The 26,337-nt window shown below is 38.2% G+C and overlaps 2 protein-coding genes across 5 annotated transcripts in view; both read right to left on the bottom strand.

Moving 5' to 3' along the window:
• LOC309609897 (uncharacterized protein) overlaps nucleotides 1-26,337 on the bottom strand; it is a 465,108-nt gene that overhangs the window by 141,143 nt on the left and 297,628 nt on the right. The gene's annotated exons all lie outside the window — the stretch shown is intronic.
• Nucleotides 3,198-26,337, bottom strand: MGST1 (microsomal glutathione S-transferase 1). 4 transcript variants are annotated; one of them, XM_082352032.1, is made up of 4 exons: nucleotides 26,185-26,337; nucleotides 19,632-19,779; nucleotides 17,341-17,435; nucleotides 3,198-4,275 (listed from the first exon to the last, which is right to left on the bottom strand). In XM_082352032.1, the coding sequence occupies exons 2-4, from the start codon at nucleotides 19,755-19,757 to the stop codon at nucleotides 4,029-4,031; spliced, it is 468 nt and encodes a 155-aa protein (XP_082208158.1). In that variant the 5' UTR covers nucleotides 19,758-19,779; nucleotides 26,185-26,337; the 3' UTR covers nucleotides 3,198-4,028. The 4 variants fall into 4 exon arrangements, with proteins under 4 accessions (XP_082208158.1, XP_082208157.1, XP_082208159.1 ...); XM_082352031.1 differs by lacking the exon at nucleotides 26,185-26,337 and adding an exon at nucleotides 25,668-25,787; XM_082352033.1 differs by lacking the exon at nucleotides 26,185-26,337 and adding an exon at nucleotides 25,700-25,786.

Below are 26,337 nucleotides of genomic sequence, written 5' to 3'. Positions count from 1 at the left end.
TAAGAGTGGGAAGGTAGGAAAAATAAAAATAAATAGGAACTGGAAGTTGTACATTTGGTCTTTGATAGTTAATCTCCTAGCTGAACACAGCAAGCTGGCAAGCTGCTCACTTCCAGGTCAAGAAGACCCAAGAAGTAGACTCTTTGTCCTTTAATATGGTGTAAAGAAGAATGTTTCACTCAGAAGAGGTATTAGATAGCCAAGGAAACAGAGAAAAGGAAGAATACAAAAATAAGAGTTGATTGTGCCTAAGCACCCACAATGGTGAGGAGCTTGTGTCATTAGCCTTGGTCTTTCAGTCCCACTTACAAGACTGGTCCAAGTGTGGAGATGAATGTGGGGTACTGTAGCCAATGAACTATGAGTATTTTTAGTCCCATTCATGACATCACCTCTATCTTGAAACGGATATATCAGATTACCTTAGTCTTATGCCATTGAACATTTGACTCATCCAACTCTCTTTGGTGTGAACCCATGCTCTCCAAGCCACACAAGCCTTTTTTTTTTTTGCCACACAAGCCTTCCTATAGTGTGCAGAGCACTGAGTCGTGGAGTAACTTTGGTACCTTTGGCAGTGCTCCCCCAGAGAAAATCAAGAGAGGATTTCTGATCACGATTTAACTTCCAAGGCAGCTTGACCACAGGGTCAGAATGGAGTGATCCCTGGGATTCAAGACCACTAGACCATGGGACAGTTACAGAACTGAGTTTCAATGAATTCCTTGCTATTATGGTTTACACTCAAGTCTCATTTATGAGTCTACCTCTCAGGGCCTAGTCACATCAATACCCTGAAAGAGTGTTTGAGTTTTCAAAGTAGAGGGTCCCACCCTTTTGGCACTGATTAGATAAGGTTTTCTCAGTCTTTTAAAACCACAGAGCCCTTTAATATATGTCAAATTCTGATGTCCCACAACCATCTTTCAACATGTCCAAGCCAAATAAGTACATCTTAGAGATAGATGTCCCCACCTGCTAAGAAGTTTCTACTCTACGTAGTACTACGTGAAATAACCATAGGGCTTATGTCCTAAATAATATTGATTCAGTATATTGTATGTGTAGATGCTAGCTGTAGAGATTTTGATAAAATCTGCCCCACCCTCCAGCCCCATTTGAGAGTCACTGCACCCTCTCACTAAAACTCCCATCACTGCCCTAGATGATGCTTCTATAAGAATTACAGATAAATACCTTCTGATTTCTGCAGAAGAAACTTGACTTACTTATGGTAGAGTTAGTTTAGGGTTGGTGAGGAGAGACCAAGACTTGAGTGAAGGGAGTGGTGAAATTTGAAGAAGTAACTTGTTACCTAATTATTAAGTGCATACATAATGGTTAGTACTGGTGATGGTGGTGGTACTAACTCCTGTGTGTATGTGTGTGTGTGTGTGTGGTGAGTGTGGAGTCTGAGAATGAGGTGTGTGAATGCAGATGTGTATGTTTGTGTACATGAATGAGAATGTATATACAAAGACAAAGAAAACACAATGTTTGCGTTCAAAGAGTTCTAATTAAGTGGTAGAAACGTGAACATATCCATCACATCCCTCCTAGGTAACAGTGTTAATACAAACTGTGCAATCTCTTCTCCACCTCTGTCCCATCACAAGTCAAAGCCACTTATAGCACAGACGTCCCTCCAGAGTCCAGTGTGTCATGTGGTCAGGTGGGGATTCCTTGGTACAGGAGACACTGGACCAGTAAATATTCTTTCCTTCATCCATCCTTCTCCATTACAACAGTTTCACTAATAAATTTCCCAACATCTACAATTTCTCTTGAGTGAAAATACAGTTAGAAACTATTTTAAATTGTCTTTACAACTATTATTCAAACTTGGAAATTGAAGTAGGTGATCTCCAGACATTTTCATTTTTTCTTAAACATGTTCTGCACATATAGTTTTTATACCTCTAATAACATATAATTTAAATGTCCTTTCTTTTTCCTGATAGTTGTTAAGTAATGGATATCAAATATTAGTAGCTGAGTGGGTAACCAATAACCACAGTACATTCTGCTACTACTCTGAGAAGCATTACCAGGGAAGTAGAAAATTTATGAGAACAATTACAGAAGTGACGATGGTTAAACAAGTATCTTACACAAAACTCAGCTAACTGAATCTTTGTGCTCGATAGATTACTCAAATAATTTCCATATGGAGGACACTTTATTGTTTAGAATATCTTTTTTTCACATACATAGATCATTTGACCTTCAGAAAATCTCACAAAAGTTTAAGGAAACTACAGATTGGACAGAGTAAATAGGTTACCCAAATCCAGAGGGTAGGGTGTCTGTGTGTGTGTCTGTGTGTGTGCGTTTATGCAGGCAGATCTAATCCTTAAATTTTGAACTTTTCACTTCTGAGCTCATGATCTTTTCCATTAATTACACCACAAAGCTTTCCTGATATGCAAAGCCGCTTTTAACATTAGGAAAAGAAGTGAAAAGAAACTTGTACAGAATTCTCCATAGTCAATTGTCCAATATGTTTTATGGACTTAAGAGCTGCTCAAATTATGAAACTTAAAATACAAACACAGTGACTTTTCATTTGTGTGGTAAACCTAAATGAACCATTATGAGAGCCACTAAAAGCACTATTTAAGAAATATGTATTAAAATTAAGAGTAATCAAGAGATAGAAAAACTAATAATATAAATGGCGAGTATAAATACCAATATTTTAAAAGTTCATCCTTTATTACAAAGGTTTAAGTACACATAATTCAAGACAAAAAATCTAAATATGTATGGATGTATACAGTGTTTATACGTTTGTAAACATATGCTTTATGAATTTTTATGTTTATATATTTATATTTTTATATAGAAACAAAGCTGAGCATTATTTGATGCTAAATCCATTGGGTGAAAGTTTGTAGGAGGACAGGATTTGCACAGTCTCAATTTATCACCCTAAATATGATTACAAAAAGATAGCTTTACAGTGAATAAATCTGGTCGATACTACCTTACTGAACTGATCACCACTAATGGGACAAACTGTCATCATATGTCTATTAATGTGCTGCAATCTGAAGAACACAACATTAACAAAAATGTTTAATTAGAATCTAAGAATGCGAAAATAATATACAAAACCAAATCAGATTAAGGATCATTCTATTAAACCACCAGCCTAAACTTCTCAAAAAACGCCAGTCATAAAAGATGAAAAAAAATGAAAGAACTCATCCATTTTATTGAAAACTAAATAGAAATGATAACAAAAGGCAGTGTGACGTCCTTGTTTGATTCCTGGATCAAAAATAAAGCAGTTATAAAAGACATTATTGGAAAAATTGGGGAATTTAAATATGAACTGTGTATGTTAAATAAATATTGTATTAGAGTTAAATTTCTTTGGTGTGGGAATGGTATGGTTATTTGGAGACTGCTTTGTACACAGGAGATACATGTTGAAGTATTTAGGAGTGAAGTATCTTAAATGCATGATACAGTATCTGCAGCTTATTTTCAAATTGTTCAGAAAAAACACTGAGTGATAGAGCTAAAGCAAATATGGGGATATGTTTACAACTGGTAAATCTAGGTGAAAGACATATAGAAGTTCATTGTACTACTTTTCTACTTTTCTGTAGGTTTGAAACTTTTGAAAATACGTTGGGAAAAATAAAACCAAATGAAATCGTTCTTTAAATTCTTTATTTCATATGTCGATTTCAGCAATACTGAAATACAAGTTTAACATACATGTACTTACTCTTTCTAAAGATTTAAAATATGAAATGTTGAATAATGTTACAAATTACAATCAAAATTTAAAACAAAGTACTTTAAGAATACGACAAAAGAGCTAAAAATTATGTTAAATTTCTAGTGCAAATATTAACAAAGAATAAAGGATATTGGTGACATTAATATTCAGACTAGGTTTTCCCTATCTTAATTTCTCTGCTCCCTTCCCACTTAAAATCTTAAAAAGTATTTGTTATAAATTGGAAGTACAGAATTGTTAGAAAATCACTGGATGATGAGTTGTATGATTCTCTTTACAGGTACAATCTACTTCTCAGCAATCTGTAAGCCATTGACAGTGTAACTCCATATCCAAGGAAAAAAGCCAAAGCGCGATTTGGCTGGGGAAGGGGTATCAAATATGCAATTGTGTGGTAGATTCGTGCTCCAACAAAGAGTCTGAAGTGCAGGATGGCAGTAGAGAGATCTGGACCACTCAAGGAATACAGAAGGCCAATACCAAGAAATGGCACAATATTTTCGAGGTCATTCAAGTGGGCTCTGTGGAAAAAGATGATTTGTAAAACACAAATTTCAAAATCAGCAGAAATATATTCATTTTCCCCTCTCTTCTGAAACTAAATAGAAGTGTAAATGGATCTTAAACATGCAAAGTAAGATTCATTTTATTTCTCTCAAATTCCCTTGCTTCCTTAACCACTTGACTCTTATTTAGAATGCCTCGTTATCTTGTTTCTTTTATTTGTAGTGTATCTCAACATACAACAGAGAAGGCTTGTTGCACTTTCAAGACTATCAAAACTGCATCTATATAATAAAACTCACTCCATTTTTATACATATAAAATACTTTTTCTTCTAAGGTCCACACAACAGCAATTCAAGATTCTTCTTATAAAAACTCTTCTTCCCAAAAGAAGAAAACCCTTTTGGTTATGACCTTTCTTAAGACTCCTCCCTCACTTGTGCTAGTCTGCAAAATGGTTACTGAGACCACCCTTGCCCATTCACCCAATCCACTAGGTTGCCAAGAATCAATTTACCAATTTAATATCAAGAAATTCATGCTCACCACAACCATATAACAGAATACATAACTAGTCTTTCAAACATGGGAAAAAATTTAGCCAACCTATCCTAAAATTGCGAAAGGAATTAGTAGTGACGGAGCAAAGTGCAAAGTATACATAAAATTGATAGACAATAAAGAGAAAGACATATTTCCTTGATTGGGATTTCATACCACAGCTATAAGAAAACAGAAAGCATGGTTTAGACACAAGTTTTCCTCCAATTCATGGCACCTTTGGCTAGGATTGTGAATACAAGGCACATCTATTATTGACTTGACATTTTTTTAAACTGCTTAATCTTCAAAAATCTGGTACCCCTGTTCAAGTCTCCAGAGTTAAAAACTGCTTAAGAATCTAGACTAGAAATTGAGATTTTGATAGAGCTTATCAGCTATCGATACATATTTCAAAATGAAAAATATTTGTTTTATGTTACCCTCTTTTCTTTTAGCAAAAAATGTAACTATTACATATTGCCTGCTCAATGATCACCATTCTCCTCCCTTCCTTTCTTTTCTCCTGTTTCCTGTAGATTATCCTTTCTCATCACCTTTTTAACAAAGATGACAACATAAAGGTATGAAGAATGTGACAGTAACCTAGGTAAGTAACAGTTTTGAAAGATTTAAATAAACAACTCTCTGTTCCTGAATAAAAGCCAAGACAGAAAGGTATGGGAGTTCTTGTCCCTTCTCTTTCATGGAACAACCCAAGGGTTACTGAGAGTGAGGTGGGCAAGAAAGGACAGGAATACTATTTTCTACTAAAGAAGAGCCCGCTTCACCAATTACCAAATACCAAGGGTATTTGTTTGGGTCCTTTGAACTCTCTTGCTGGACCACAGATATATCTTCACCTCCCATCTTGGCCATGTTACTTTTCTCCTTCACAACATTCTAAAAGGACAGACATTTTAAAGTTGGGAAAGAACCTATAATGGTGAGACCCTGTGGAAATGTGTTTACTTCTAAGCCTGTATTAAGCAATTGGCAAATAGAAGAGAAGAAAGTCAAAGACAATAAGGGGTAAAGAGCTCCAGTGGAGGGAGAGGGATGGAAGTTCAAAGGCAGGGCTTCCTTGGACCTTACTGGCCCCTCCATTTTTTTCTGGCTTCCCTCTCTCTCTTTATCTTATTCTCTTTTCAATTCTCTTTCCCTGTCCTTGGCCCTCGAAATGGTCTCAGAGATAGCACTCCTTATTGTCCTAGTAAGGCCTGTTTTCAATGGAGCCTCACACTCTATGTTAATTTACGCTATTTTATATGCTCTTCTTTTTTAGACCCTGAGCCAGGCACATGCTTACCCAACTCTCCCAGTCAACTCCTGCTGTAGTTCAGTATCACCCTTCCACCATAACCCTTTCTCTGCTCAAACAACAGAACTCATCCTAGAGGGGCAGCTTCCTTCGTTTTCATGTCATTCCTAGACAGCTACCAAAATCTAGTAACTGGTGGACATCCATCTTTATGTGTGACCACCTTCTACCGGGGTCTATTTCCCCCTCTCCATCATCCTGTGTTCCTGTTTCCTTTCTCCTTCAGGCAGATGCTCCTTGGGGCAAGCTTGCTCTGGGCTGACCTTCCCATCAGCCCTGCTCTGTGCTTATGATGCACCAGTCACACCTTCCTAGTCAGATCAGAACCACTCGGATCTCAGCATCGCCCTGACCTAGACCAGACTTGTAGACATCTTTGAGAATTATCAGGGGATGGCCAACTACAAAAGGAGCTTCACACCAGACTTGCTGACTCCCTTCTCTTACCCAAAGTTCTTCATGCTCAGCATACAGCAGCAGTATTTCCAAATTCCCACAAAGAAATTTTCCCAAATTGACGTGATCTCTCCTCTCCTTCTCCTCAAGTCCTAACATTCTTCAGCTTCTTCCTTTATGAAATATTTCTAAATACCCTAGGAACTAATACCCTGTACCTCACGACTTAACATCTAATGGGAGACTGCTTTATATCATTCTCTAAGTACTACATGAATGGTGGTCTTATTTTTAGGGGAAAAGTTATAAACCCCCTCAAGGGCAGGAACCCAGTCTTAAAGCTATTTTATAGCACTCCAATAAAAGAAGTGACAGTGAGACACACACAGTAATCTCTCAATAAATGCTTCCTTCATGCATTGGGGCCAGAAGGGAAGTCATCTGGCTCAAATCCTAGCCCATGCTCCAGTTCCTTGAAGAATCCCCAGCAAGTATCACCTGGACTCCACTGAACAGTTTCAGTGAAGGGGTATTCTCTACCTTTAAACATAGCCTATTCTAAACATCTCTCCTCTTCCTAAGCACCACCCCCCTTTTCCTCGTTTGAATGCTACCCTGTATTTCTCCAGCTGCCCTGATTACTGTACAACTTTCTTTTTACCTTGTTGTAGGGAACACATTTGGTCTTGAATTCTTTCTAGAACAAGATGGGATAGGATTAAATAAATGCATAATGTAAAAGGTTTTCTAATCATCACTGATTTCTGTCTGCCCAGAATATAAATAACTAACTTTAGGCTACTTATCTTGACATTTCAACACATATTACTTTATATTTTTAATTAAGTGTTCCATATGTGTAGAATGTATTAATTTTCTCACTATTGCATACCTGAAAGCATAATTTTCACTTCCTTTGTAGCCAAATTCTGTCCCTGTCACTGAAATATGCTAATAGAAATAACGTGATAATTGCATGTGGAAGTAATGAAAAAGAAAAATTCTAGGTTAAAAATGGAAAGTGGAGATTCTGGAAACTCTTTCTCTGAAAAGTATCTCCAAAAGAGATTTGTTAGTAGGAAATTTTTTGATGGGACTGATCCGATCTCAAAAACATACACCTGGAAACTGGATGCCTTGTCTTTCCTGGACACTCTCTTTCTTGCCGCACTGAAAAGCCAGTGTCTGATCGCCAGGAGGCGCTGGACACACAGTGGCTGCACCTCCTCAAGGACACTGATTCCTTTCACAGCTAAGGTCAATCATTCTCACTAAATTTTATTTGTTGTTCACAACCTGATGAGAAGATCAGCTTAGATAATGGCTTTCTCCTTTAGAAATACAATCCCATGGGCAAGGAGAGACAGAAGTAGGGGCTGGGAAGGGAGAGTGGGGAGGAATCTAAAAATCCCCAAATAAAATATCTGTTGCTAAGTTTTCATAGGTGAGACTTACTTTGATCTTCCTTTCAAACTTACTAATGCTACTAAAGGTCTAATTGTTGTCACTTTCAAGTTCTGGGCAATTTTATGAGCATAGGGTCATGATTAGCGTCATGTGTTTGATTACCTTCCCTAAAAGGGATGCACAAAAAGGATGAGACAAAGCTTTAAACTGCTTATTTTCTCTTTAGTGGTTTTGATAACTCCACAAAGCTTTATTCACCTTTTCTAATTTTTATTCTTTTTCATCATAACACATATAATTTTCCTCTGATACTGTTTGAAATTTTCACCTTGATTCTTTGAGAGATTCCTGAGACTATTTTAGATCCATATTCTTGACACAATCCATTTTAAAACTGGCCACTTTAATCAGTAGGACTGCTGAATTAACAAATATATAACTAAGTGAAGCAAAAGTTAAAATCTTATTCTAACTATCTATCATAGACTTCCTCTTAGAAAAAGCCATTCTTGCTTGATAAATAATTTGAGATTAAACTTTTGCATAAATAAAAAAAATAAATTTCGGTACTGGAGGAGCAGAGAAGTACATGGGGTAAAAGAATAGCCTGCACAATGGTGTAATGCTGACCATTCTGTGAGGTGAAGAGGGCACAATGCAACTTCCCCAGGGAGAGGATGCTGAAGGACAGAGCACTATAACATACAACTTGAAATGTTTGTGTTGCCATACTGTAAACTCTGCACCTTGATTTAGTCAGGTCTATTTTTATCACATTTTTAACTTGATTTGTTGAGAGAGTTGAGGAAAGAACCAAGTTTACATCAGCCTAACAAAATGCAGAATATGGAAACATGCACAAATGCAGGATTGCAGACTGAGTTAATCTTGAGGCTATATACCATAAGGGAATCTGCAGAAATCTTGGGAGGGGCTTCAGACTTTCCAGGAAGTCAAAAGTGATGATGCAAATATGATCTAGATTCCAAAGGGATTTGATGCTGCAGCAGATACGTGAATTACAGAAGTAAAATTTTTTCTTTCAATCCCCATTTCATTATCTATTTATACTCACCAAATTGAAGAAGTGTAGTCAAATATATTCATGATGTTTCATATCTTAACTATTCATCACAAAACTAAATATCTAAATGTTTAAGTATGGCTATGAAAACTCTTCACTGCTTCTTTAATTTTATATAATTTTGCTTATCCTGTGAAATGTGTCTAGAATTGTACTACAGTTTAGATGAGCATTAGAAAATAGTAAATGAAGACGGTACATAACTTTAATGTTTCACATGTTAGAAAAAGGTAACTAATGGATTGGGAATGGAATCTCAATATAAAAAATTTTGCGGTGGGGAGAAGGTCGGCCAAGATGGTGACATAGGGGGCTCCTGAACTCCCCTCTTTCCACAGATACACCAAATGGACAGTTACACATGGAGCAATTACCTCTGAAAGAAATCCAGAAACTAGCTGAGCAACTTCTACCCATTGAGAGAATGAGAAAATACCCACATCGAAATGGATAAGGAAAGGCTGAGAAAATCTTGCTATAAACCCCACCCCCAGAACAGCACCATACAGTCGGAAGGGAATTCTCAACTCCCAGCTTCTCCCTGAGGAGAAAAGGGTTTAGACCTCATATTTAGTGCCCCAACCTTTAAGACTTTCACCCAAGAACAGGCGCCCACCAAAACACCTAACTCTGTAAGTCAGTGAGAATTGCATCCTGGAGATCCAAAGGACTATAGCAAACAAAAGCAAAGTTGTTAACAGGTGCATGAGACTTGTTGTAGCTATTCCCCCAGGACTGAGCACAGAGGGAACAGGCAAAAATGCCCACCTCCCAGTCTTTCCCAGATAGAGATCCACCTGCATACTTTAAAAACTGCTACCTAAAGGTCAAGCTTCCAGTTAGCCTGCATCTAGGGTCTGGCTTTGATCCTTCCTAGGAAAGCCAGTAGACATCTCCTCCATTTTCTCCTTCTAGCCCAAAACAAGTCTCCAGTATCTCCCCAGAAGGAGCTTACACACATCTGCACCTCAGCTTTTATGGTTGCAGCCCGAGTGATGGGTCTCTGGATCACCTGGCTCTGACAGACAATAGTGCTACCATTCACAAGTCCCACAGGAATATAGCAAACAAAGAAGCAGTTATCAACAAGCACAAGCACTTGCCACAGCTACCCCCACCCCCAAGGCTCAGTGAAAAGGGAGCAGGCAAAAATGTCCATCTTCCAGTCTTTCCCTAAAAGGCATTCATCTGTATACTTTAAAGCTACGGCTGAGGGTCAGGCTTCTAATTCAGTATGCATCTAGGGGCTGGCTATAATCTTCCTCAGAGACTGGAGAAGCCAGAAGACACATCCCTCACCTTCTCCCTCTAGCCCACTCCAAGTTGCCAGTATCTCCTTGGAAGGAGCTTGTATGCACTTCTGGCACCCCAACTTTTGCAGCTACTACCAAAGGGACAGGCTCCTGGATTGCCTGGCTCTGATAACCAATGGGGCTTGCATTCATGACTTCCACAGGACTATAGCAAACAAGGAAGCAGTTTCTTAATAGGTACAAGAGCTCTCCCCACAGCTATACACCTGAGCCCAGGAAAAATGCCCAAATCCCAGTTTCTCTCTGGAAGGGGCTTAACTACCTACTTTCCCAGCTGTTGTTTGAGAGTCCAGCTTCCAATCAGCTTGCAGCTAGCTGCTGACTGTGATCCTCCCCTTTGGAACACTTGAAAAGTCTTGGCACACACTCAAAAACTGGGAGCCAGTAGAAAAAAAGAAGGCAGCTTGGACAATTACAAAGGTTTGAGAGACAACCAGGAGCTCAAGCTAATTGACAAGGTTCACCTCCCACGTGAGACCACTCTGTCAAGACTGGGAGTGGTGGTTGTTTTATCTAATGCACAGAAACAAACACAGAGAATAAAGAAAAATAAAGAAACAGAGAAATATGTTCTAAACAAAAGAACAAGATAAATCTACAGAAACAGATCTTACTGAAACAGAGATAAGTGATTTACCTGATGGAAATAATGGTCATAAGATGCTCATCAAGGTCAGGAGAGCAATGCATGAGCAAAGTGAGAGTTTCAACAGAAATAGAAAATAGTTTTAAAGTAACAAACAGAAATCACAGAGCTGAAGAAGATGACTGAATTTAAAAATTCAATATAGGAGGTCACAACAGATTAGATCAAGTAGAAGAAAGGTTCAGCAAACTTGAAGACAGTGCAGCGGAATTCATCCATCAGAGAAACAAAAAGAAAAAATAATGAAAAAGAGTGACAATAGCTTAAGGAACTTATGGAAAACCCTCAAAAAGACCAATATATGCATTATAGAGGTACCAGAAGTATAAGACTGAAAAGGGGGCAGAAACTTATCCAAAGAAGTAATGGCTGAAAATGTTCCTAATCTGAAGAAAGAAATAGACATTCAGCTACAAAAACCTCAGAAAGTACCAAAACAGATGAATCCAAAGAGACCCACACCGAGACACATTATAAGTAACTTATCAAAAGTTAAAGACACATTATAATTAAATTATCAAAAGTTAAAGACAAGGAGAGAAGCTTAAAAGCAGCAAGAGAAAAGCAACTTGTTTCATACAAGGGAACCCACGTAAGATTATCAGCAGATTTTTTTTTCAGAAATTTTGCAAGCCAGAGAGAGTGGGATGATATATTCAAAGTTCTATAAGAAAAAACTACCAAGAATACACTACCCAACAAAGTTGTCCTTCAGAATTGAAGGAGAGATAGAGTTTTCCAGACAAACAAAAGCTAAAGGAGTTTATCACCACTAGACCAGCCCTATAAAAAAGTGTTCAAGTTCTTCAAGTTGAAACTGAAGAACACTAAAGAGGAAAACATGAAAGTATAAAATTCACTTGTAAAAGTAAACATATAGCTAAAGTCAAAATACTCTAATGTAATGGTGGTGGTTAAATCACCTATAACTCTAGTATAAAGATTAAAAGACAAAAGTATTAAAAATAACTGTAACTACAATAATTTGTCAGTGGATACACAAAATAACAAGGTGAAAATTGTGACATCAAAAACATAAAATGTGGGGGGGAGGAGTGTAAAAATGTAGAGCATTTATATGCATTCAAAGCTACGTTGTTATCAACTTAAAATAGACTATTATAAACACAAGATGTTTTATGTAAGACTCAGGGTAACCACAAAGTAAAAACTTACAGTAGATACACAAAAGATAAAGAGAAAGCAATCAAAGCTTACCATTAGAGAAAATCATCAAATCACAAAGGAAGAGAGAAACAAAGGAACAAAGGCATTCCAAAACAACCAGAAAAAAATTAACAAAATAGCAATAAGTACATAGCTATCAGTAGTTACTTTAAATGAAAATGGGCTAAATTGTCCAATCAAAAGACACAGAATGATTGAATAGATAAAAATAAAACAAGACTTAACAACATGTTGCTTATAAAGAGACTAATTTCAGCTTTAAGGACACACATACACTCAAAGTGAAGGGATGGAAAAAGATACTCCATGCAAATGGAAGCCATAAGAAAGCTAAGTAGCTATACTTATATCAGGCAAAACAGACTTTAAGCCTAAGACTGTAACAAGAGACAAACAAGGTCATTATATAATGATAAAGTGGGTCAATTCATCAAGAGGATATAACTCTGGTAAATAGTTATGCACCCAACATAGGACACCTAAATATATAAAGCAAATATTAACAGATCTGAAGGAGAAAGAACAATACCATAATTGTAGAAGACGTCAATATCCCAATTTCAACAGTGGATAGACCATCCAGAAAGAAAATCAATAAGGGAACACTGAACTTAAACTATACTTTAGATCAGATGGACCTAAAAAGACATTTACAGAACTTTACATCCAAAAGCAACAGAATACACATTCTTCCCAAGAACACATGGAACATTATCCAGGACAGATCATATGTCAGGCCAAAAAGCAAGCCTTAATAAATTTAAGAAGTGTGAAATCATATCAAGCATCTATTCTAACCACAACAGTATGATACTAGAGATCAACTACAAAAAAAAAAAAAGAAAAAACCTGGAAAATTCACAAATGTGGAGATTAAACAACATGCTACTAAACAACCAATGGGTCAAAGAAAAAATCAAGAGAGATTAAAAAATGTCTTGAGACAAAGACAGAAACAGAATATACCAAAATTCATGGAATGCAGCAAAAGCAGTTCTAAAAGGGAAGCTTATACAAGTGATAAATACCTACATTAAGAAAAAAGAAAGATCTCAAATAAACAACCTAACTTTACACCTCAAGAAACTAAAAAAAGAAAAGCAAACTAAGCCCAAAATTAGTAAAAGGAAAGAAATAACAAAGATCGAGTAGAAATAAATGAAATAGACTAAAAAGACAGTAGAAAAGATCAATGAAACTAAGAACTGATTTTTTTGAAAAGATAAAATAAACAAACCTTTAGCAAGACTTACCAAGAAAAAAAGGGAGAGGACTCAAATAAATAAAATTAGAATTAAAAAAGAAGGCATTCAAACTGATACTATAGAAAGACAAAGGGTCAAAATAGACTCATGAACAATTATACACCAACAAATTGGACAACCTAGAAGAAATGGTTACATTCTTAGTAAAATACAAACTACCAAGACTGAATCATGAGGAAATAGAAAATCTGGACAGACCAATTACTAGTAAGAAGATTGAATCAGTAATTAAAGACCTCCCAACAAAGAAATCCAGGACCAGACAGCTTCACTGGTGAATTCTACCAAACACCCTAAGAAGAATTAAAACCAATCCTTCTCAAACTCTTCCAAAAAATAAAAGAGAAGGGCACATTTACAAACTCATTTTACAAATCCAGCATTACCCTGATATCCAAGTCAAATAAGGACACTACACGAAAAGAAAATTACAGGCCAATATTCCTGATGAACATAGAGGCAAAAATCGCCAACAAAATATTAGCAAACCAAATTAAACAGTTTAATTGAAAGGATCAAAAGGATCATACTCCATTATCAAGTGAGATTTATTCCAGGGATGCAAGGATGGCTCAACATCTGCACATCAATCTGTGTGATACTCCACATTAACAAAATGAAAGATAAAAATCTCGGGGGCTTCCCTGGTGGCGCAGTGGTTGAGAATCTGCCTGCCAATGCAGGAGACACGGGTTCGAGCCCTGGTCTGGGAAGATCCCACATGCCACGGAGCAACTGGGCCCGTGAGCCACAACTACTGAGCCTGCGCGTCTGGAGCCTGTGCTCCGCAACAAGAGAGGCCGCGACAGTGAGAGGCCTGTGCACCGCGATGAAGAGTGGCCCCCGCTCGCTGCAACTAGAGAAAGCCCTCACACAGAAACGAAGACCCAACACAGCCAAAAATAAATAAATAAATAAATTAAAAAAAAAAATCTTCTCAATAGAAGCAGAAAAAGCATTTGACAACCCAAAATCCTTTCATGATAAAAACTCACAACAAACTGGTTATAGATGGAATGTACTTCAATGTAATAAAGGCTATACATGACAAGTCCACAGCTAACATGGTACTCAATGGTGAAAAGCCAAAAATTTTTCCTCTAAGATCAGGAACAAGACAAGGATGCCCACCCTCATCACTTTTATTCAACATAGTACTGGAAATCCTAGTCAGAGCAATTAGTCAGGAAAAAGAAATAGTCATCCAAATCAGAAAGAAAGAAGTAAAACTGTCTCTATTTGTAGATGATATGATATTATATCAAAAATACTCACCTAATTCCACCAAAAACTGTTAGAAGTAATAAATGAATTCAGTATAGTCTCAGGATACGAAATCAATATACAAAAATATTATGTTGGAGAATACCAAAGCCAAATTCTTGCTCAAATTTCAATAAAACTACAATGAAAAAAATCAGTTGCATTTCTATACACTAACAATGAACTATCAGAAAGAGAAACTTAAAACAATTCCATTTAAAATAGCAGCAAAAAGAATAAAATACTTAGGAATTAATTTAACAAAAGAGGTGAAAGATCTATACACTGAAAACTGTAAGACACTGATGAAAGAAATAAAAGATGTAAATAAATGAAAAGATATTCTCTGCTCATAGATTGGAAGAATTAATATTAATATTGCTAAAATGCCCATATTACCCAAAGCAATCTACAGATTTAATGTACTCCCTCTCAAAATCCCAGTGGCATTTTTAGAGAACTTTTTTAAAATCCCAAAATTTGTATGAAACCACAAATGACCCTGAATATCCAAAGCAATCTTGAGAAATAAAAACAAAGCTGGAGGCATCATACTTCCTGATTTGAAACTACATTAAAAAACTATAGTAATCCAGGCAGTATTGTATTGGCATAAAAGCAGACACATTGATCAAAGGAACAGAATAGAGAGTCCAGAAATAAACCCATACATATACAGTCAATTAATTTTTTACAAAGGAGCCAAGAATACACAATAGGGAAGGACAGCCTCTGCAATAAATTGTGTCAGGAAAACTACATTTCCACAAGCAAAAGAATGAAACTGGACCCTATCTTACACCATACACAAAAATCAACTCAAAATGGATTAAAGACTTGAACGTAAGACCTGAAACCATAAAACTTCTAGAAGGAAAAGATGGTAAGCTCTTTGACATTGGCCTTAGGAATGATTTTTTAGATTTGACACCAAAAGCAAAGACAACAAAAACAAACAAATGAGACTACATCAAATCAAAAAGCTTCTGCTCAGCAAAAGAAACCATCAGCAAAATTGAAAGGCAACTTACGGAATGGGAGAAAATATTTGCAAACCACATATCTGATAAGGGCTTATATTCAAAATATATAAGGAACTCATACAATTCCATAGACCAAAACAAATAAACAAACAAGTAAAAATAACCCAATTAAAAAAAGAGACCCAATTAGCCATTTTTCCAAAGAAGACATCCAGCTGGCCAAGAGGTACATGAAAGGTGCTCAACATCACCAATCATCCTAAATCAAAATGAGTTATCACATTATACCTGTTAGGATGGCTACTGTGAAAAGGACAAGAGATAGAAAATGCTTGCCAGGATATGGAGAAAAGGAACCCTTCCACACTGTTGTTGGGAATGTAAACTGGTACAACCACTATGGAAAGCAGTATGGAAGGTCCTCAAACAATTAAAAAGAGAACTACCATTATCCCAAAGAGATGTCTGCACTCCCACATTCATTGCAGCATTATTCACAACAGCCAAGACATGGAAACAACCTAACCATACACACACACACACAATGGAATATTATTCAGCCTTAAGAAAAAAAAGGAAATCCTGTCATTTGGATGAAACTGGAGGGCATTAGGCTAAATGAAATAATTAAGACAGAGAAAGACAAATATTATATGGTATTACTTATACACGGAATCTACCAAAAGGAAAAAAAAATCAAACTCATAGAAACAGAAAGTAGTGGTAGCCAGGGGGCTAGGGGTTGGGGGAAATATGGAGAGGCTGATAAAAAGGTACGAACCGTCAGTCATAAGATGAACAAGGTCTGAGGATCTAAAGTATAACATGCTGACTATAGTTGATAACACTGTATTGTGTTATTGTATAACTGAAAGTTCCTATAGGAGTAGAAATTAAATGTTCTCACCAAAAAAGAGAGGAGGGGAGATGAAATATGTGAGGTGATGGATGTGTTAATGAACTCAATAGAGGGAATCCTTTCACAACATATACATATATCAAATGACATTGTACACTTCAAACATCTTACAATTTTATTTGTCAATAATACCTCTGTAAAGATGAAAAAGAGTTTGCAATTTACATGACTTTATGACAAGGATTAAGAAATATACTCCAGAACTAGAATTCAATGTGCTTTTAAAATAAGTATATTCATGGTATTATTAAGAAACTGTGTAGATGGTATCTTGGCTTACTGCTTTTCATTGTTCATTGCATTCTCAGTATATTAAACATAATATCGACAAAGAAGAGAGAGAGAGAGATTGGAAAGGGAGAGATTTCCCAAGTTCATATTTTGAATCTTATGCGAAAATACCTAGTTCTTCAGCCTTTTACACAAGCTGACAGTTTCACCTCTGGAGAAAGATGACAAAAACTGCAAGAATCTACCACCCTCATTTCACCTCCTACCTGTCATTACTTTTGATAAATCCCTACACAGAACAAAGTCATTAACCCCAACAAAGTGCACAGAAAAGCTAAACTGGAAATATGTGCAATCACAGTGATAGTTGGAGACATCTAGATCGCTAATTTTCTATAATTATATGGACTAGGTAAAATGATTGACTTTTCTTCCTTCTTTCTTCTAGACCCCAACATCCTCACTTAACTCTGGTACCAAAATTCTTTGATCAAGCAAATCATTTCAGGAGACAGTGGGTTCACCTTCGTACACGTTCCACTCTGTCATCTGTCCGAAGATACTTCTTGGCATTCTCTCCTTTGCCAAAGCCTGCGCAGTCTTCTGGGTTGGCAAAAACCTATTCCAAATAATGAGGAAAAAACCTATTTCAAATGCCAAGTAACATGGGGGTAACTCTATCTGATAAGTTATTTACATTTTAATGGAAGGAAATACAGGCATCCAAGTTGGCCATTATGAAAAAAAAATGGGAGCAATATATCAAACCCAGGGGTAGCAGAAAGCATCTCTTCTTAAAATCTGAATTTTTATTAACAGTGTAAAAAAAAATTTTAAGAGAAGCATAAATAAGAACGTACATAAAAACCAATGTATAAAAATAGCGAAAAGGAAGCAAAAATGGAAAAAAAGAGCATAATTCTAAGTTCTCATTGACTATTACGGTGAACTGGCATTTTTTTACAGTAATGTTGATGCACTTGCCCTCAAGAGTATTAATATTTCTAACTGGTTGGCTCATATGAAAGTCATAAGTTTACTTGCCAAGGATATCAGAGAACAGGCATGCAGCATAAAAGAGTGAGGGGCAGGAAGAGTATTTTGTACTTTGTTAGGATATGTGTGTCTCTTTTCTTTTTCTGAATTAACTAGAAGTTTGTGTTGAACAATACAGTGAAATATAAGAAGTTGAATCGCATTCCTATAAACACCAAGTACATGTTCTAGGGCATATTTCATGTATTCCTTCCTGCCATTATTATGATGTTTGAAATGATTTCCGCATTCCCTGAAACTTGAAACATGCATTTAAAAATATTTAAGTATGTCCCAGTATTTAATAATATATAATAAAGAAAAACACGAACTCTAAAATTAGCCTTAATTTAAGCTGAGGAACCTCATAAATATTATAATATTTTTCTTAATACGACATGAGCATTTATTTCAGGTAAAGATGTTGAGGAGAATTGATGGGCAGCAGTGTGATACAGTATCAGCTCTTGAGGTCAGATCTGTCTGTCTTGTTCTTAAATAATTGCCTGGCACACAGTGGATGTTCAATAAATATATTTTGAATAAGTAAATAAAGGTATGACAACGTAAAGTGCATGAGATTTTCATTGAAACCAATCTGAATTTGAATCTCAGCCTCACCCTTTATTGGTGTGTAACCTTGGGAAAGCTACTTAATCTCTCTGACTTGTATTTCCTCATCTATAAAATGGGAACAGTAATGCTCATCTCACATGATAATGCTAACAATTATGTAAAATGCTTCCATGATCTGACACACACAAAGAGTGTCATGGCTCCTAACATATATCACAGGCTCTCCACAAATTGGAATTCCCTTCTCCTTTTAAGACAAGCAACATTTCTGCTATCCTTGGTGCCGTGACATTTCTAGAGGACAGTGTGGATCTGGTGGTAGCAGCCACTTTATAGACTGCTGCTCTAACACCTTGCCCCATTAGAGAGTTAAACATGTGGGTATGTGCCCCCATTAAAATGCAAATATCCTTGGGAAGAAATGACGCCTCAAGACAGTAATGAGGAAATACCTTAGGGAGCACTGTGACTTCTAGATAAAAGCAAGGCTCTGGAGGACAAAAACTCAGGACAGGGACTAAAAGAGAAACGATGGTTTCCAGAAAGAAGCTGCTGAATAGGCATAGGGACCACACCAATGAAAAGCATTTAACTTTGTCAACGTAGCTTTGCTTTACCCCCATCACTGTCGTCATAAACCCTGCCTGAATATAGGTTATGTGTTTCAAAACTTTCTACCGCCTTCCCCAAGCCTCCAATTTTAAAAAAAATAATTCTTATCATGACGGGTAGAAATATGATCCACTTAAGAATTCATAACCACACAAAATTCAAATGCCTTATCCCAATCATAAGAGGTTCTGCTGATAATAAGAACTTTAATTCTGTCCCCAAAGGCATATCCTTGACCTGTAACAGAGCTGAAAACACCAGTTCACTGTCTAGAAAATGACTATTTTCTAAACTCTAGTAGGCAAAATTAACTTCAAAATCACAAAAGTTTCCTTGAAAACTTTGATACTCCAGAAATCTCATATGCTAAGTGGCATGACAAAAGGTAAAAGCTACAATGAAAAAACTATTTACTAGTTTCTAGGAAAAAGCACCCATTCCATAAATATATCAGGACCACCTGTACCAAATGATTGCATACTTCATTTGCAGTATTAGACAATATGCCACTGGGCTTTACAAAAAATAATTTAAGAAAATTGCTTTCCAGAATCTCAACTCTTAAAAGAAAATATTGCCTCCGATGTCTTACCTTTCTTGTCAATCTATAGAATGCAGTTGCAGTGCTCATAAACATCATTTTTGAAAGAACAATCGTTGTGTAGGAGGCAAAGGCCATGAATACTTCATTGTCCATTAGCTGCGTGAGCTCGACCATTTTTTCAATTTTGGTCTGGAATCTTAAAAAAATTTTAGACAAGATGGGATAAAGCAGACAGAAATACCCCAAATAACTTGACGGTCACTTGATGCGCTTATACTGCAGCATTAACCACACTGTTCTTAAAGATATCTTGGGTTATTTGAAGAAGAAATAATCAGTTAGGTTTTTTTAAATTCCAAAATGAATACTATTATGGTTTTGTCTAGTTCTATACCATTAAGCTTGAAGACATCAAACAAGTACTGAGTGAAAATGAAAATGCAGGGGGTATTACAAGCAAAAATAAACAGGCGAACTGCCCTAAAGATAGAAATAAAATCATATTTTTGCATCAAGATGAGCCACAAGTTGGACACACACAAAAACAGAATCCATGGGTCTCCTCAGAAACATCAAACTACGTCCATAGTATTTAGTATCATTAATGTTTGATTAGAAATGCTTAAGTTCTAACATATGTCCTCCTTTACAAACCCAACTTAACAGCCTTTTGTCCTTTCAGTCGTATTCAAGATCTCGGACTCCAGGATTCTAATTCCAGTCACACCATTTTGCTATTAACTTTGGTTGAGAGACTTAGCCTCTGTGAAACTGAATTTCTTCATTTATAAGATAGGAATAGTAATACCTCCTAAGTTAGTGGGTTTTTGTCAGGATTTAACTGAGATAGCATGTGGAAAATACCTAGCACAGTGCCTGGCCCACGAAAACCCTCAATAAAGTTTACGATCTCCTGATCACGGTCATTGCCGTCATCAAGACCATGGTCATCATTCACATCAACACAAGTGAAGAGGGTGAAGCAGGATAATGGAAACATGAAATAACAAGGCTTGCAAATGCAAGGTGAAAAATTGGCATTTATGATGCTTTTGTAGAAGGCACAAGGGGAGGAGGATTAACTTTACGTAAGTCTTCAGGTCACTTCACATTCCATATTTACTTCCACCTAAAAGCGGTCAGGAGTAAACTGAAGGTAACTCCCTGAGTCTGGTGTCGGAAGTATAAACAGGAAAGTGCTCAGGAAGGAGACAGAGGCACACACGGGTGATGCTGAAGTCCAGGCGGGTAGAAAGTTAGGGTAAAGCTGAAATTCCGCACTATCTGAGAGTCATTCTTTTTAACCTCCTCTGTTCTATTATCAGCCCCACTACCTACATCTTCTGTGTCTTCTACATAAACAAATATCTTTTCTCATACCCAAGCTTGAACGCTATTTTACAGGCTTAGCATGGAGTGTTGTCTCCTGTAGACACATCTGTTCCTGCCTTTAAAACTCAACCCCGGCATGCAACCTAGAGTGATCATTCGGATCAATCTATCCATCTACCAATAATCTGTAAACCTATATATCTTTCTATACTCTGCTACCAGTCATGTAGTTGTCTGTATGTTACTGTTGAATGGGACATAAATCACATATATAATACATATATATTTAATTTTATAAGACTTGGCTACACAACCAATTATACCATGTACTTTATGTGCATTACCTTACATAATTTTCATAACCATAAAATTATCATTCTCATAAGTATATCTATTCTACAGATGAATGAAATGGAAATTTGAGATACTTAGCAGCCATGCTGGGACACAAACCCAGGTCTCTGACCTCACATCTTGTATACCAACCACACTGCACTGTCTCCTTCAAGAGACTGCAAACTGCTTAATTCTGATTCAACTAACATTGACTGAGTGCCTACCCCGCAGCTGGCGGTGCTGGCACCCCTTCCATCTGTTATCTTCCTTCCTCTTCCAATTATGCTACAAGTTAAGCATTACTCCCATTTTGCAAATAAAAAACCCAAAGCTTCCTAAGCAACCCCTATTTTAAAAGGTAGGCTAAAAATATACTCCTTGGATTCAGACAAATAGAAATGTACAGGTGACCCCTGAACAACACGGGTTTGTCCTGTGTGGGTCCACTTATATTTGGATTTTTTCAATACTAAATAGCAGCATGCTAAACAATTAGCAGCTGGTTGAATCTGCAGATGCAGAACCATGGATACACAGGAACCGAGTAAAAGGAGGGGGCGACTATAAGTCATAAGTGGATTTTTGACTGTGTGGAAGGCTGGCCCCCCAACCCCCGCATTGTTCAAGGGTCAACCGTATTTAGTTTAAATACACACACACACACACACACACACACAGAGAGAGTAGCAAATTAACCCACCTCCAACAGTCAGCAGTCTTAAAAGCAAGTACGTTAGATAGATTCTGCCAACTAAAAATAACACTCACCATCTGATTCTACAAGCATGAAGTCACTAGCCAATGCAGTCGCTGACCTTTAACACACCCTGAAAGGAGTTCAGGGCAGATCAGGAATGAGGCACTGTGTGCTCTGGGAAAAAGTGGCAGAAGAGGCCTTCAGAGAGTTAGATATTTTCAGGAGAAATTTTTATGAGCCCAATTTTTTGCAACTTCTCATAACTAGAAAAGCACTAACATCATTAATGGAGACATCCGTTCCTCGTAACCAGCAGCAAACTTCTACTAAGATGTGTGTTTGATTGCACATACCCCCTTCACCGAAATCATATATATACTGATACCCGCACCTCTTCAGAGCAGTTCCTCAAGAGCTACCGTCCTCAGAAAGCCCCAACTGAAGCTGAACTCCCAGCTCTCACGTTATGTGTTTTTTTCAGTTGACGTTTCTCAGTGCAAAATAATACTTTTAGCAACATTTAATGTATCTGCTCTTGTTCTAGTAGGGCAGGGGGCAGGGGAGTCATGAATAAACTGCACTCTCCTTCAGCATGCAGATAGAGTAATTCGCTTAATAAGGAATCCCTCAGTCCTATGCCTCTGGACAGAGATATGAAGAAACACAGCAGAGGTGTTAATTTTTTAAAAATTTAAGAAAAGTTTATCAAGTAGCAAATGCTGCTATTCAACCATAATTTTAAAAGTCAAACAGTTTCTGTACGTCCCCACCAATGTTCTCAGAATGAAGTGTATTTAGCAACCAGAGGATGGTTTTCTCTCAGTGAAAATGGGTATTGAAAGAATAGAGAAAAAGTAGAAGACTTCCAGAACTGTTGGTGGGAAAAGAACACAAAGACCTGAGCAGTTGGAGGCAAAGGTCAATGGGGGGCTTTTTCTCTAAATGTGAACAACACACAAAGTGTACTTTGCACAGAGTTTCTCAATCATCAAAAATGTGCCTTAGCTCCTCAAGTCTGTGGCTTTAGGAGCAGGCCAATACTGAGCTTCTGGTATCACACACTGTGGGTCCACAAATCGCCTCTCAGGATCAACATGGTCCACTCCCAGCACATCTGAGGGTGGGGTAAGGAGAGTTAAAGATAAGGCATTAAGAAATAGGAGTCATTTATAGCACAAAATTAGGTGGTGCTGATCTAGACTTTCTTTTTTGAAGCTAATTTGTCAGTAAGTTGCCTTGAACCTGCATCACGCCTGGGCACTGCACTCCAAAAATAGTTACTGGAAACTTTGTACGTGAAAGGTCACCAGGAGGGAGGATAGCAGTATAGTAGCAATAATACTTCAGAGGGTAAAGTGTTCAGTGATTTGAGTAGTCTAGGAACGCAGTAGAAATAATCTAAGGAAAGTAAGCAGAGCAAAACATGAAACTTGGTGATGAGTTATAGAAAATAAATGATTCCAACGATGTATTCTATTTGGACAGTGTATTGTTCCTTTTATTGTCCAGCATTGGTTGGCACAGTGGAGAATATCTCTACCTATATCGCCAGAGAGGGGGGCTCAGTCCTCTAATGTGGAGGTGATGCCTTTACAAAGGACAAAGAGCTGCGTGTCGAGCTCACACAGACTGTGCAACTAGACTGTGGTCCAGGTGGATGTAACTCTGCCACTTACCCACTGCGATTAATTTACCTTACCTGTAAAAATGAGGTTAATAATACTTCCTACCTCACAGGACTCTTGTGAGCCTTAAGTGAATTAAGTATAAAGTGCTTAGAAAGGCAGTGGGACCCAGGAAGTGCTATACAAGTATTTGGTAAATAAATAAGTGCTGTTCTAGGCACTGAGGATACAATTTTAGAGTTTTCAAAAGCCATCACATTATCTCACTTGAGAATTTGGAGAACTCTAAGGTACTCAGAGCAAATATTTGTCTCTACCTTTAACATATAAGGAAACTGAGGCCCAGAGAGGTAGAATGAGTAATTGACCCAAATTCACAGTGGAGGGCGCAAGACTGGAACCCAGTTTTCTCAAGTGTTGAACTTGTGGGTTATCTACCATCAAGGCTAAACATTCTAGACTTCCCTGGCCTTCTGGGGGCTTCTTTCTGTCAAATCCCCTTCCTGTCTTGTCCCCCGCACCCCACAGAATCCCACCCCTGCTCCCTTAGTATCTATCACAGTTGAGTGATAGATGCTACCAACTGAGAAATATTCCTCTTCTCTTTATAGGCTCTTAGCCAAAAAGAGCAAAGTTCTCTTATCTACAGCGGCCTTTCTACATCAATATTGTGCAACACACAGTATGTGAGCATGCATTCCCATGGCCATGACTCTGCAATTTTAGACTTTTTAAAGCAACAGAACAGTACCCATGAGACAAAGAAAAAAGATAATTCAGTGGTCTCATTGCTGCTTATGAGTTCTAGAATTTACTGAATAGACTAGGTGACTGCAGACAAGGTCTCCAAGTTTCAGGGCCCAGGTGTTGGGAGGAAAATGCTTCTGGCTCTGGGAGGGAGGTGGGGGGAGGCCATTACCAGGGGCCTATGCTGACCTTTTCTGGACTCAGCGTTTAAGAAACTCCACTTTCAAACAAACCCTCAGAAAAACTGTCCTTGTCTGCCACAGAGAGTAATATTCAAATTTGGACCGATTTGCCATTTTTCAAGATGAACAGAGATGGTCAACACGCATAGGCCTCTTATTTTGGAAAAAGCAGAAGACAGTAAAACTCAATACCAGCCTAACTCCCAGGCGATGCAAAAGGTGTGTCTAGTTTTCACAGCAGGCTAGGGATCTGAGAACACTGGGCTAGACTGGGTTAAAGCCTGTTAGCTGGAGACCTGGAGAAGTTTCCAAGGCCATTCAACAATGTTTGATTACAGCCCAATTGGCACGTTCTTGGAGAGTAAACAGGCAGAGGAAAAAGGAGAAAGTAAACATGGTGCCCGGACTACTAAGAGGCCTTGGGACTCTTTCAAAGGAAGCAGGGAGATGGAATCTGCATGCACCCTGGTCCCCACCACCCCAATCCAGCAATAGTAGTAATAGCTGAGGCCTGAACTCCCAAAGAAGGCTTCCTTTCTCCTTTACTCCTTCCACATGGCTTTCGCCTCTGGACTGGGGGGCTGAGAATCCTCCCAGGGTTCCAGTGAGCAGACTCTAACAATCTCCAATTCATCTAACAGGGTCTAATTCACGTCCTCCTCCACTTTGTTAATTATTATTATTTTTTAACTTGCTAATGTTTCTGTGGCTTATCAAAGCAAACCAAGAGGAGCAAGTCCTGTCTTTCAGGAGGTACAAAGGCCAGTTTGTCCTTGAACTCAGAGCCGCTGCAGGATTTTACACCCTTAGGATGAACAGAAGTTGCTTAAACTGCAGCCACTTTCTAGATTACTATTACTTGCACGTACTTTTTATTCCCCAAAAGTTCAAGGGGGCCCTTTCAAAGTGGATGCTACCTTGGTCTGAGAATACAAAGTGGGTCAATCATCACTTAAACACAAAAAGACTTATTCTCTCAAGTTTTAGTCCTGGAGCTTGACAATTTACCTGCAAGGGGGACAGGAATGAAACTCCCTTTTAAAAGTGATGGATTGAAAAGCAAACATATAGCAGCTACATGGAACAAAGAAGCTTCAGGTCGGCAGAGACCCGCAAGCCTACACCTGCCACCCCGGTCCCCTTCCCGCCGCCTCCCTCTCCTTACCCGCTGCTTACACACCCCTCCCGGGCACGTACTGTGAATCCGAGCCGGAGAAAGACCGCGACCTGGTCCCAGAGGCGGGTCGCGCAGGCGCTCGGTGACTTTCATTGCGAGGGCGGGCGGGTGGGAGGCAGGCGCCACGCCCCTTCTGGTTAATTTCCTCGGAACTTGCTCTCGGGCGCCGAAAGCACGACTTCCACCCTCGCCAAGGCCCTCCCCTAAGTCGCCTGATTTTTCTCCCACCGGAGTAACCCCTGCCCACCGGTTCTCCTCTCTGAACCCTTCTTTTTGGCGCCGGCGGAAAGTCTCCTCCCGAAAGGCCATTTCCCCTCTGCAGCGCCTCGGGACGTTAGCGATTGTATTGGAACTCTTCAAGTTTGGGCGTGGGAAAGGAGGGAAAGGAGGCCGACTTTTATGTAGCCGCAAACATGTTTAAAAGATCCCAATTTTGAAAGCTTTAGAGAATATTCAGATCTCGGGGGCTGGGGGGACGCTGATTAGAAGTCATTGATAAAATTACCTTCTGTTGAACTTCTCTTTCCCTGCTCTGGCGGCAAGGCTTCCTCGGAAGGCTGGCACTGACACAATGTAACATTTGGTGAAGGTCACCTATAGCCTTGCAGTCTTCCAAATCCGTGATCCTAGACAATTTGCTTCCTCATTCTGTCCCCTC

Source organism: Balaenoptera borealis, assembly GCF_965194805.1.
Source record: "Balaenoptera borealis genome assembly, chromosome: 13".
NCBI lineage: Eukaryota > Metazoa > Chordata > Mammalia > Artiodactyla > Balaenopteridae > Balaenoptera > Balaenoptera borealis.
The sequence above is the reverse complement of the archived record's forward strand: the minus strand, read 5'-3'. Positions and strand labels throughout refer to the sequence as shown.